This window comes from Motacilla alba, chromosome 23, assembly GCF_015832195.1.
Source record: "Motacilla alba alba isolate MOTALB_02 chromosome 23, Motacilla_alba_V1.0_pri, whole genome shotgun sequence".
Classification (NCBI taxonomy): domain Eukaryota; kingdom Metazoa; phylum Chordata; class Aves; order Passeriformes; family Motacillidae; genus Motacilla; species Motacilla alba.
Genome location: NC_052038.1, coordinates 5,514,056 through 5,527,259, shown reverse-complemented (window position 1 = coordinate 5,527,259; position 13,204 = coordinate 5,514,056). Strand labels below are relative to the sequence as shown.

Below are 13,204 nucleotides of genomic sequence, written 5' to 3'. Positions count from 1 at the left end.
TTTTCCTTTAGTCTGGCAGGACAATTTTTGCTATAAATCAGAGTCAATTTAAAAGCTTCTAACTGTGCCATAATCATATTTCTTTCCTGTAACACACATTCCTGTGACACAAGAGTTCTCCCTGCAGACAGAGGAAACTTGTGTCTGTGTTTCACAGGATGCTGCTGGATGTCAAGCTGTGTCAGAGCAGGGAATAATTTGGGGCTGGGTGCTGCTGTTGGGACTCAGGACCAGCGTAAAGAATCTTTCTGTTTCTCACCTGCTCTTTACAATCTCGTACCTGCTCCTGCAAAATTTCTCAGTTCCTGGAAACAAGAATGAAAGAATTATTTCTTGAGACAGAGCTGCCAACCCATCATCTCGTGTGCTTCCACACAGCCCGTGATGCCTCTCATCGTTATTGTGGTTTCCAGACTGCAGAGCCAGGGAACCCCCTTTTCCCTGCCGGGGGCCAGGAGGAAGAGCCGAGTTCCCAGTTCTGCCTCCTTCTCCAGCTGTCCCCGGGCGCTGTCCGGGTGTCCCTGCCTGGAGAGGGCAGCCGAGCACCGCTGAGGCTGCTGCCAAAGCCCCGAGCCGCACACGCTGCCCAAGGGGAAGGAGGCAAAGCGGGATTTGGAGAGGACGGGGTGTAACCGCTGCTGATGTCACCGAGTGAGGAACTGGCATCCCAGCAGGAGGGAAAGTTGAGTTCCCGGCTGGAGAATCGAGCTGTGGTGCTGGGACGGGGCTGTGGGGTGGCTCTGTGGGTGGCAGAGCCAGGTGAGGAGCATCCAAGAGCCAAGGATCACATCTTTGCTTCGCCTCCAAGGCTCCCCACTGCAGCCTGTGTGGTCCACATCCAACCACAGTGTGGCCAACTCCTTTGGGATTTGGGGCCAGCTTGCCTGTCCCCCCTGAGCGGTGATACTGTCCCTGGTGTCACCCGGCAGGGAAAGCTGTCCCTGCTTTCCAGCGGCACCAGCACAGCCCAGCCCCAGGCAGCTGCTGCCCAGCCGAGGGGAAGTGTCACGGGAGGAAGGATGGATGAGAGCAGGTACAGCAGCCAGCACAGCCTCTGCAGCCCCGGGTCCTTCCTGACCACATGGATTGTGTAGCTGAAGACCTTGAGGCGTTTTCCTTCCACTTGAAGAGAGAAAATCACCTCGTTGCTCTGGCATGAGCGGGCTGTGTTCAGAGAAACTCAGGGGCACGGGTGAGGTTTGTGCTGCTCGTGGAGCTGCAGGCACAGACAGCAGATTTCTGAGCTTGCCCTTAGACCTGTACATCCAGATTTTTCCACATCTGCCTCCTTGCTTTTTTCCTCCTCCATACTTTTCCATGTTCTCAGAGAAATCAGGAGGAGAACCTGAATGTCTCTTGCCTCAAACTCTGCAGTTACGTGGAGAAATGAGAGGGACTGGGAGGACAATTTCAGCGAGCCAGAGGGTTTGGGTGGTTGCAGATGTGGCACGAGCAGGCAGCAGAACACAACACCCAGAGGAGAAGGGAGGAAGGAAAGAAAACCCGACACACGTTCCCCGAAAGAATGTGACAGAGAGCAAGGAAGCAGAGGAAGGATTCACACTGATGGATCTCCAACCCAGGGGAATAAACCAGAATGGTTCAACAAACCCAGACGAAACCAGAAGTGCCGTGAGAGGAGAGGGAAGCAGGCGCTGTCCGCAGCTGCAGCAGCTGCCCTGAGAGCCGGAGCCGTGGGAAGCCCCAGAGCATCTGTGGGGAGGTGAGTGGTTTGTGTTTGCTGACCCACAGCATCCTGCAGCCCTGGGCTCTTTTTCCATAGCACCCCTGAGAGCCCTCGGTGCTGCCATGCACGAGGCAGGCTGGGGAGATTCCCGGGATTCACGATCAGCTGTTTGGGATAAACTGCAAGGAAATGTGTAACAGAGGGTGGGAAACTGGTTTTTAGGATGGATCCTTTCTTAAGGAGAAGATGAGAGGTAAGTGCTTCATAGCAGGCTAACTCGACAGCTGATTTGGGGAATTGTTAATGTTGGAACTGGAGGGACAGGACAAGGGGGAACGGGTTCCAAGAAATTCTTCCCTGGGAGGGTGTGAGGCCCTGGCACAGGGTGCCCAGAGCAGCTGGGGCTGCCCCTGGATCCCTGGCAGTGCCCAAGGCCAGGCTGGATGGGGTTTGAAGCAATGTGGGATAGTGGCAGGATGGCACTGGATGGGCTTTAAGGTCCTTTCCAGCACAAAGCATTCCCTGATTCTCTGTCAGAGGTATTTCCAAATGTCTCGTGGGGATGTGATGCTGAGTTCAGTGTTTCTGATGGTTGTGGTGCAGTGAGAGCAGCTCTGGTTTGCCCTGCTTTGTACCCAAAGTGGCACTTGCAGCTGCTCTGCACCCACCCCGTCCTGGGTTTCACTGTCCCCTCAGGCAGTCACACACAGGCAGAGCTGATAAAGAAATCATCTTCAGTGGGACATTTGAGGCAGACAGGTCTTACATCAGGGAGGGAATTCCACTCAGTGTCATTTAATGTGGTCAGGACAAACCAGGGTGAGCAGCTAATTCCAAAATAATGGAAAAACTTCTGCAACTAAACCAGGAAATCACATATAAACTAAAATGTTTGTAAAAGTACTTTGCTTCTTCAGCAAGTGAAATTTGCAAGCATTAGCGACAATCTTTTTCATAAATCACTGCACATGTTCGTAGAAGGTGATCATTTAGGCCACTACTGTATTGTAAAGCCCAAAACTCTCAGATATTCTGAACATGAAATATTCAAGAGCAGCGCGTTCAGAGTGCTGCAGGCACAATGCACTGGCTGATTGCAGCAGGAAAATGTAATTCTACATTATCTAAGCAACTGGTATGTAACTTTTTAATCAGCAGGATGCTGTGATGGCTCTGTGAGGGCAGACCCATCCCAAGTGCAGCAGGAATGGTGCTGCTGCGTGCAGGGCACTGCCAGCTGGAATCAATGGCAGCCAGGCACTCAGAAGGAAAAGGATTTCTTCATTTGTAAATTCAATTTCCCCCCAAGCCAGCTGGAGCTCTTAGGCTGGAGTGGGCTCGAGGCAGCTCTGACGGGAGGGGAGGTTTCACTTGGCAGTCACTGGAGCTGCATCAGGAAAATGTTGCATTCCCAAATATCTTATCTGGGTTCTGCTCCTAATAACTCACTCCTCCTGCTTTCACTGTTGTTTGCTGGGGCTCTGCTCTTGTTGCTGGGGGTTCCCTATTGCAAGGACACATTCTTCTGGCAAAATATTCCCTACCCTGGGCCTTCCTGCTGGCAGAAGATGCCGTGCTGTGATCAGAGAGTTCATCCCTGCAGAAGCCCGGGGAATCTCAGCTCAGCTGCTGCATTCCAGGGAAGCAGCCCCTCTGTGCCACAGCCCGGAGCTACAGGAGGGCCAGAAGGCACTTGGCTCTTTGTTGTTGAGCTGAGCTGTCAGCCCATGGGGCTGGGACTCCAGGCAGGTTGTGGGGAGATGCACAGCCATGCCTGGGGCTGCAATCTCCAGGGAGGTGGAGATGCTGCTCTTGGAAAGGGGGTTTCACCCTGGAAGTGGGATTTGCCCCGTGGAGGATGCTGCAGGTCAGCTCTGCCCCAGGAACCAGATATGGGCTGGCACTTTTCCCAGGAGCTCAGCCAGGCAGGGGGCAGAGGCCACGGTCAAACAAATCCAGGGGCCCATCTGACAAGAGGAAAATGTCCCCTGGGCAGGAAAAAGCAGCTTTGTGGCCAAAAAAGCAAAAAAACGAGGGACAGGCAGTGCAGGGAGAGGAGCTCTTGGCACTGCCTGTGTTTTCTGCTCGTGCACAGGAGGCCTTTTGCTGGGCCAAGCTCTGTGCTTCCCTCACGGACACAGGAGCTGCAAGGAGGGGCTGGGGAGCAGAGATCTGTCCTTGTCATTCAGCCCGAGACAGAACAGATGTGGCAAGGGAAGACTGGGGCTGGCTGATTGCTGTGAGCCCAGCACAGCACTTTGAACCTGGGGCTTATCTGAGCTTTTTCAGCTTAGTGGAGAGAGCTGGGCCAGGACAGGCAGCACAGGAGGCATTTTAACATTATTAGCAGATTCTCTCCCCAAGCAGCATAACATCAGGGATGGCATTTTGCTGCCTTCACTCCCTTGCCTGGTGTTTAGTGCTTTCCAGGCTCCTAAGGATGTTAGCTGGATATTGCACAACAGCAGGTTTGGGGATTTATGATGGTCCTGGGAATGCTGGCTGCAGGTAATGGGTGCCAAGGTGATGCTGGAGGCTGCTTAATGAAGAAATGTCCTGGTTTGGATGCTGGGGTTTGGCTGGGGAGGTTTGCAAACTCGAGGCAGTTGGTCCCTGCTGAGCCCTGCTATATGAGAAGTCCATCTGTCTGCTAAATCCATCTGTCCCAGAGGGAGGGATGTTGTCAGGTTTAATAACAGCACTTGGTAATTCCTGCTGCCTGTGAGGTGTTCCTGGGAAGGGCTGCAGGAAACCAGAGTGCTGAGATCTGAGGGCAACATCCTGCTCCTGTGTTGTTGCCCCATGCAAGAGCCTGATGTAAGAGGAGGGCAGCTTGCTGCAACACTCAGCCACACGTCAGCCCAAAGTCCAGGACTCCTCCAGCCTGGAATGCCAAGAAATCCCAATCAGGATTGCCCTGCTCTGCCTGGAACCTGCCCTGGACTCCCTGCAGCCACCGCTGCCCCAGCCCTGACAGCAGGGGCCAGATGTGGGGCTGGGGCTCTTCTCTGTCACCTCCTGGGCAGCCTCTCGAGCCATTGGGGTATTTTGCAACTCCTGAAACACAGGAAGAGAGATGAGTGTGGGGGAGTCAGTGGGGAAGGAAGTCCCCAGGCCATTGTAAAAGCCATGCTTTATAAACCCACCTCTGCTGAGATGTCACGGGCAGAGGTTTGCTGGGCAGTGCTGGCTGTTGTCACCTCCAGCAGCAGCTGAATGTCACGCAGCAGGCAGGGGAGCCCCAGGTGGAGGGGCACAGGGGGCTGGGACGCACAGCCCTGCCCCTGCTCTGTGGCTGTCACACATCCTGGCCGTGCCTCTGTGTTTGGGACATTTCCTCTTTCACAAGAGAGCCGGGGACAGTGAGGGACAGGGACTTGTTTGTTCTGGGGGAAAGGGAACACTGTCAGCTCAGTGCTCTCCTCCAGCAGAGGGAACTCACCATCCCATTGCCTGCGTGAGGGATCCTGGAGCCTTTTGGGAAGGGGGGTCCTGTTCCATGGGCCTGGGCACAGCATTTTGCTGTGATCCAGGCAGGTTTGGGGTACCCCACAGCTGCCTGTTCACCTGCTCTCACCCAGTCCAGGATGACCTTGTTCCCTGAAATCCAAGGCAGCACAACTTGGTTTAAACACCAGTGCAATGCACAGAAAGAATGGGAGAAAATAACACCTGAAGGACAGGTTATGGAGATGAAGGGGTTAAAGTGAGCTGCAGAACCATAGAGAAAAACCCAGCTCTGCTGCAGAGTGCCCTGAGTAGCTCAGCATCTGCCCTGTGTGAAACCAGGCACTTCCCCCATCACACCTCTGCTGATGCTAAAAGTGTTGGTGAAATTAATCCAATCCTGGTGTGGACAGGGCTTCTTAGGGGTGAATTTATTGCTGTTAAGTCCTCTGCACCTCCACCTTTTCAGAGCACCTGAAGAAGTGCAGAAGGAAGCAGCAGGCTGTCTGTGAGCTCCCAGCTCCAGGGAACCACCATGGATTCTTGCAGGGTACCTGCAAACGCCTCCAAGTGCAGCGGGAGCACCATGGAGTGCTTCATGGTGCTCAGCACGCAGGCACAGAAGATAAGCATCGGCATCCTGTGTGGCCTCTTTGGGACAATGTGTGTTTTTGAGAACTCCCTGGTGCTCTACCTGATTTTCTCATCCCCTGGCATCAGGAAGAAGCCCTCCTACCTCTTCATCGGCAGCCTGGCCCTGGCTGACATCCTGGCCAGCATCATCTTTGTCTGCAGCTTCGTGAACTTCCACGTGTTCAACGAGGCTGGTTTCTCCAAGGAGGTGTTCCTGCTGCAGCTGGGAGGGGTGAACACGTCCTTCTCGGCCTCCCTCAGCAGCCTGCTGCTCACAGCCCTGGACCGCTACATCTCCATCAGCCGGCCCTCGCAGTACAAGCTGCTGATGACCAGGAAAAGGGCCTGGACAGCCCTGGCGGTGCTCTGGGTCACCTGTGCCACCATCGCTTGCCTGCCCCTGCTGGGCTGGAACTGCTGCGTGCTGGATTCCTCCTGCTCCGAGCTGTTCCCCTTCGTGGATGACAATTACCTGTCGGGCTGGATCTGCTTCGTCGTGGTCCTGCTGGGCTGCATCGTCTACGCCTACGCCCACGTGCTCCGCAGGGCTCGCCAGCACGTGGCCTACATGGAGAAGCACCAGGCGCAGGCAGGGAAGCAGAACACCCGGATGAGGATGGACGTGATGCTGGCCAAGACCCTGGTGATGGTGCTGGCCGTCCTCACGCTCTGCTGGTCCCCCGTGCTCGTGCTGATGATCTACAGCGTCTTCGGCAGGCTGAGCGAGCGCCTGCGCAAGGCGTTCGCCTTCTGCAGCACCCTCTGCCTGCTCAACTCCATGGTCAACCCCATCATCTACGCCCTGCGGAGCAAGGAGCTCTTCTCCTCCCTGAGGAGGGTGCTGTCCCACTTCAGGAGGCAGCTGAAGGCCCCCGAGGAGAGCCCAGAAGCAGAGAGCACCCACAAGTCCTCCGTGATAGAGACCGTCTGCGAGGACACGCGCGCCAACTAGGGGGGCACCTGTGGGACATCCACCCACTCAGCCTGGAAGGAACAGTCTGGATTGCTTTTCCTTTTATTTTCCCTTCTGATGGGGGTTGAGGGATCAGCTGTGATGTGGAGACAGCTCCTGCTGATGTCACCCCTCAACGCTGGGACACGAAGTGCACAGACTTTGCTCTCAGGCACAGGCTGGGGTTGTCGGGGTGTCCTGTGCAGGGCCAGGACTGGATGATCCTTGGGGTGTCCCAGCTCAGGATATTCCCTGATTCCGTGACAATCTCCTGCCGGGGGAGGTTCAGGTTGGACATCAACAGGAATTCCTTCATGGAAAAGGTGGTCAGGCTTTGGAAGGGGCTGCCCATGGATGTTTGGAGTCCCCATCCCTGCAGGTGTCACCTGGGTGTGGCACTCAGCGCTCTGGGCTGGTGACAAAGTGAGGACTGGGCACAGCTGGCACTCGATGGTCTGGGAGGGCTTTTCCAACTTCTCACTGTGGCTTCAGGACTTGGCCAGAGCTGGGGCAGACAGGAGCTTGCAGGCAGCACAATTCTTCCTGCAGATTTCAGGAGAACTGCCCAAACCACACGGGTGTTTGTGGGATGATATGTGATTAAACGTACAAGCCATTTTCCAGGGTTTTCGTCCTTTTCTTTCCCGGTGTACAAAGTTCTCCAGGTGACAAGTTTAAGCCCAAACTGGGGCACCTACTTTGAGCATGAGGAACTCGATTGGGGTTGTTTTGCTGCAAATTATGCAAAAGCAGCACTTTTAGCTGAATGGACAGTGAAGTGGGACAGGGCCCCTCACCAGTGACCTGGAGCAGCTGGGCTCCTGCCAGCTCCCAAAATGCCTCCAACAGGGATGAGCCTGGCTGGCCATGGCCACGAGGCCCTTGCACTCTGCCCTGTGTCCCAGAGGATGCACTGCCCAGCTCCCCAGGGAATGGGCACAGCCCCGAGGCTGCCAGAGCCCCAGGAGCCTTTGGACACTGCTCCGGGGATGCACAGGGTGGATTGTTGGGGTCATCCCTGATGTCCCTCCATCCCTTCCCAGGATGTTCCCCAATGGCTGGGGTTATCCCTCCATCCCTCCATCCCTCCCTGGGATATTCCCCGATTGTTTGGGTTATCCCTCCATCCGTCCCTGGGATATTCCCCGATTTTTGGGCTATCCCCGGTGTCCCTCCATCGCTCCCCGGTACATTCCCCGGTTATCGGGCTATCCCGGTGTCGCTCCCAGTTCGTTCCCCGGTTATCGGGCTATCCCGGTGTCGCTCCCGGTACATTCCCCGGTTATCGGGCTATCCCGGCGTCTCTCCCCGGTACATTCCCCGGTTATCGGGCTATCCCGGTGTCTCTCCCCGGTTCATTCCCCGGTTATCGGGCTATCCCCGGTGTCGCTCCCGGTTCATTCCCCGGTTATCGGGCTACCCCCGGTGTCTCTCCCCGGTTCATTCCCCGGTTATCGGGCTATCCCCGGTGTCGCTCCCGGTTCGTTCCCCGGTTATCGGGCTATCCCGGTGTCGCTCCCGGTACATTCCCCGGTTATCGGGCTATCCCGGTGTCGCTCCCGGTTCGTTCCCCGGTTATCGGGCTATCCCGGTGTCGCTCCCGGTTCGTTCCCCGCCGTGCCCGCGGGCAGCGGTCGGGCCGCAGCCTCGAACCCGCGGCCCCGGGATCCGCGGCGCTGGTGACGTCACGGGCGATGGCGGCGCTGGCGCTGCTGGCTGTGGCGGCCGCGCTGGGCCCGGGCCTGGCCGCGCTCCGCTACCGCCCGGACTGGGCCAGCCTGGACGTGCGGCCGCTGCCGGCCTGGTTCGACCGGGCCAAGGTGGGGGTGTTCGTGCACTGGGGGGTGTTCTCCGTGCCGGCCTGGGGCTCCGAGTGGTTCTGGTGGCACTGGCAGGGCCGGCGCGATGCCGCCTACGAGCGCTTCGTGCGCCGCCGCTTCCCGCCCGGCACCAGCTACGCCGACTTCGCGCCCCGCTTCACCGCGCACGACTTCCAGCCCCGACAGTGGGCGCAGCTCTTCCGGCGGGCCGGGGCCAGGTCAGCGCCGGGAGGGCCGGAGCTGGGCTCCCCGAGGGGATGGGGGTCCCTGAGGAGATGAGTGCCATGGCCGGGCGGCCCTGAGGGCATGGATGGCGGGTCTGGGAGTCCTGAGGGGATGGATGGTGGGTCTGGGAGTCCTGAGGGGATGGATGGCGGGTCTGGGAGTCCTGAGGGGATGGATGGCGGGTCTGAGAGTCCTGAGGGGATGGATGGTGAGTCTGGGAGTCCTGAGGGGATGGATGGTGGGTCTGGGAGTCCTGAGGGGATGGATGGTGGGTCTGGGAGTCCCTGAGGGGATGGATGGTGGGTCTGGGAGTCCCTGAGGGCATGGATGGCGGGTCTGGGAGTCTGGGAGTCCCTGAGGGGACGGAGGAGCCATTTCTGGAAATCTTGAGGCAGTGAGGCCCCTGGTCACTGAGCAGATAGAAGAGCATGTCTGGGAGTCCCAGAGGGAATGGGGGGCCGGGTCTCGGGGTCCCTGAGGGGATGGAAAAGCTTGGGAAGCATATGGGGCTGTTCCCAAGAGGATGCAGGGGTCTCTGAGGGGATGGAAGGGGCGAATCCAGGGGTCCCAGAGGGATTGGGGGTCCCTGAACAGTGCTGGGCATCCCTGAGGGGGGTTCCCAGGGTGCTGAGGAGATGACAGGTGTTGCTCCTGGCTAGGTATTGACTGTTCATTCTTTCCCAGCATTAAAATCCACTAAAAGCCTCTCTTATTCTTGTATTTGCTTCTAAACCCAAAGGATAGCGTCCGAGGGCTCCTCACAGCGTGGTTATCCTGTGCCTCGCTGTTTTGGTGACTGGGATTGCAGTGGGGCTGGGAAATACCTCATTTGTTCCTTTGCCATCCCAACCAAGTCCTTTTCTCCTCTCAGATACGTGGTCCTGACCACCAAGCACCACGAGGGCTTCACCAACTGGGGCTCACCAGTGTCCTGGAACTGGAATTCTGTGGATACGGGGCCCCACAGAGACCTGGTGGGAGAGCTGGGGGAAGCCCTCAGGGAGAGGTACGGCCCTGCCAGGGAGCTCTGCTCTGAGAGCACTGAATCCTCCTGGCTCTGCTTGACGAACAGCAGAGAACCCCGAGTCCAGTGTGACGAATGGAGCGCTTGCAAATGATGAAAAATAGCGATGCCAGTAATTCAATTTCCACTGCTTCCTAATCCCCACTGAAGCCTCACTCTTCCCTCTGTGTTTTGTCCTTCAGCAACCTCCGTTATGGGCTGTATCACTCCCTGATGGAGTGGTTTAACCCTCTCTACCTCGCTGACAAACAAAGTGACTTCAAGACCCAGAGCTTTGTTTTAAAGAAGACGATGCCAGAACTTTACGACCTTGTCTTAAAGTAAGAGCCACATCCAGCTTAGAATCACCAGCATTTCCTGCTTTCAGTTCTGTAGGAAAAGGTGCAAAGTGGGTGCAAAGAAGAGAAAAGTTGATTTTTGCCCAGGCAAATTCTCTTTGCTAAGCAGCAATGATTTGTGGTGATTAGAAAAAGGGTTCAGTTTTAACCTGTGGAAGGTCTAATCTGTAGAATAACCAGGGACAAATTTCTCCTGCAAAAGCAATTCCCTTTAATCCTGCCTTTGTGCAGGGTGGCTGGAAGTAGAACACACTGTTCAGGATTTTATAAAATAGAAAAGTGATTCCACTGTGAATTTGCATCCTTGCCTTGCTTCCCCCTGCTGACAAAAATAAAAGGCTTGGGCTTGTGGGTTGTCCCACTGAAGAATGTGCCTCATCATCATCTTTGAGGTGCCAAATTCTGGGTTTTTTGGAAGAGCTGCACCCTCTCTTGAGCTGTGGATCAACACCTTGTTCTTTGCTGCTGCAAGAACCTCCTTTAGAGCTTTGTGTGAAGCGGAAAACGAAGCAAAAACCTCCTGGTGCTGCCAGGCAGTGGGAAGGGGAAGCAAAACGACCCCACAGCGTGGCAGGAGCAGATAATCCATCTGGAAACAACATCTCTCTCCCTCAGATACAAACCAGACCTGATCTGGTCGGATGGGGACTGGGAAGCTCCAGATTCCTACTGGAATTCCACCTCTTTCCTTGCCTGGCTCTATAACGACAGCCCCGTCAAGGTACCTGTGCCTGCTGCCCTGCTGGCATCGGGTGGGTGTGGAAGGGATGTGTGAGCAAACCAGAAACCTCCTTGACATTTGCCAGGTGTGTTTCATTCTCTGACAAAAAGAGAACCTTGCCTGTGCTGCTGGGACAGCTCCACTGACCCTTGAGGGATGCTCGTGGGAGGCTCAGGCCAGGAGCTTCGTTGCCTCAGCTCCTGCCTGAGCACAGAAAGGGATTCAGCCTTCTCAGGAGGGTTTCCATTACACTGGGAGTTTTTAGGTGCTTCCTCAGGGGGGTGATGCCAGCTGGACAGCCCAGGAGCGAAAGGATCCGTGCCCTGAGTGTTTTCCTTCTCCCAGGACACCGTGGTTGTCAACGACCGCTGGGGTCGGGGCTGCTCCTGCCGCCACGGGGGTTTCTACAACTGTGCTGACAAGTACAGGCCAGGCGCCCTGCCCGATCACAAGTGGGAGATGTGCTCCTCCCTGGACAGGCTCTCCTGGGGCTACCGCAGCAACACCAGCCTGGCCGAGGTGATGGACGAGATGAGTGTGATTGAGGTGAGAAACCCGGAGTCCAGATGGCCTTGGGGGGGATGGCTGGGAGTGAGAGGCTTCTGGAGCAGCTGATGAGGGTAAAACTCCTCAGTTTCCGTGTTGTCCAGGTGGAGATAATGTTCTCTTGCTTTATCTGCCACAGGAGCTGGTGCAGACTGTGAGTTTGGGTGGCAACTACCTCCTCAATGTGGGACCTACAAAAGAAGGGGTGATCGTCCCCATCTTCCAAGAAAGACTCCTGGCCCTCGGGAGGTGGCTGGACACCAACGGGGAGGCGATTTACGAATCCCAGCCTTGGAGGGTGCAGATGGAGAACGCCACAGACACCGTCTGGTGAGGGCTCTGCTGCTCTGACCAGCTGAGCTGATGTTTGTTCCTTACCTTTTCCTGAATTTGGAGTCTGTGTGGCGGCAGAGGGTGAGGCAGTGTTCTCGTGCTGTCTGGAAAGGTGAGCTTTGTGCCTGGTGCCCTTCACCTGCTGAACTCCTCCTGTCCCAGGTACACCTCCAAGGGACCAGTGGTCTTTGCCATCTTCCTGCGCTGGCCTCTGGACAGTGTCCTGCACCTGTCCTCGCCCATTCCGTCCCCAGGCACGCAGGTAAGGGACACACCGAGAGCCCGTTTGGGGCCCTTTGTGGGCTGGAAGGGCCAGCCTGGGTTTGCTCAGGAGCTGGGGGCTCCTTGCAGCACCCCAGGCTCACGTGGAGCGTGGCCCCGGAGCTGCCAGGGCGGATCCCTGTCCTGGAGTGTTTTGATCCTGGTGGCAGGGGAGGGAAGCAGATCCCCCAGGTGCAGTGCCCTGCTGGTGGCACGTGTCACCGTGACGCAAACCTTGCAGTGTCCTTTGGTCTGAACAAACAGGGGCAAAGCATCGGCAACAAACAAACCCCAAACAACAAACTGCAGCCTGGCGTGGCCTCAAAACGCCCCCGTGCCACCCCCTGTGCCACGCGAGGCACGGCTGGGGACCTGCGGGAGCTGTGCACGGCGGGCCTGCCGAGCTCAGTGTCCCCTTCCTTCCCCTGCAGGTGACATTGCTGGGCCTTGGTGGCACTCTGGAGTGGCAGAGCCAGCCAGGGAAGGGGATGCTCGTCACCCTGCCCTGCATGCTCCCGTCTCCTCTCCCTCGGTCTGGCTGGGTGGTGAAGCTCGAGGGTGTGAAGTGAGGCCTGTGGGGGATCTCAGCCTCTCCCAGTGCCTCTCTTTTTGGTTAACCCAAGAGGATTTTTATGTTTCACGTTGAATACATTATTTTTCACTTGAGAGAATCTCTCCTCCAGTCTCTGTTGCCTTCTCTTACTTCGGTGTTGGTTGCAACAGCTGTGATCAGCTGCTTCCATGATGAATAAATCCAATGGAAACTTGCTGCAAGAGATGTGGAAGAAATTATCTGTAAAAAACACACAAATCCATCAACAACCTTTTACTGATATTCTGCTGGAGACAGCTGCAAGAAAGGTTTTGTTCTGAGTGAACTGAAGAGGCTCCACAGTTGTGAGTTGCACTTGTGACCTTTGGTGTCCAGTGGGAGCAGGTTTGCTGCGTGGGTGCTGAGTGTCCCAAGGGCTGAACGGTGAGAGACGGGGCTGCTCCCAAGGGCTCGGCTTGTGCAGGCTGTGTTGTGATCCTGTCCCAGCAAAACCTGCCGGGACACTCGGAGCAGAGCCCCGGAGCAGGGCCGCGTGCGGAGCCGGTGCCGCGGGCGCCGTTACTCGGGTGACGAACATCCACCGGCCGCGAGTGCGGGACCCGCGCACCGCAGCGCGGGGTGACGCCTTACAAACAAAAAACCGGGACAAACGGGGACAACGGAG

General features: G+C 56.6%; 2 protein-coding genes across 3 annotated transcripts; both read left to right on the top strand.

Moving 5' to 3' along the window:
• Nucleotides 1-265: 265 nt before the first annotated feature.
• Nucleotides 266-8,171, top strand: CNR2 (cannabinoid receptor 2). Of its 2 annotated transcripts, none has more exons than XM_038160668.1 (2): nucleotides 266-1,723; nucleotides 5,604-8,171. In XM_038160668.1, the coding sequence occupies exon 2, from the start codon at nucleotides 5,670-5,672 to the stop codon at nucleotides 6,717-6,719; it is 1,050 nt and encodes a 349-aa protein (XP_038016596.1). In that variant the 5' UTR covers nucleotides 266-1,723; nucleotides 5,604-5,669; the 3' UTR covers nucleotides 6,720-8,171. The 2 variants fall into 2 exon arrangements, with proteins under 2 accessions (XP_038016596.1, XP_038016598.1); XM_038160670.1 differs by lacking the exon at nucleotides 266-1,723 and adding an exon at nucleotides 1,744-1,940.
• Nucleotides 8,172-8,318: 147 nt separating this feature from the next.
• Nucleotides 8,319-12,664, top strand: FUCA1 (alpha-L-fucosidase 1). Its single transcript, XM_038160667.1, has 8 exons — nucleotides 8,319-8,757; nucleotides 9,636-9,770; nucleotides 9,971-10,108; nucleotides 10,742-10,847; nucleotides 11,193-11,393; nucleotides 11,533-11,723; nucleotides 11,889-11,988; nucleotides 12,419-12,664. Exons 1-8 carry the CDS (start codon nucleotides 8,414-8,416, stop codon nucleotides 12,554-12,556), a joined length of 1,353 nt encoding a protein of 450 aa, XP_038016595.1. The 5' UTR covers nucleotides 8,319-8,413; the 3' UTR covers nucleotides 12,557-12,664.
• Nucleotides 12,665-13,204: the final 540 nt, after the last annotated feature.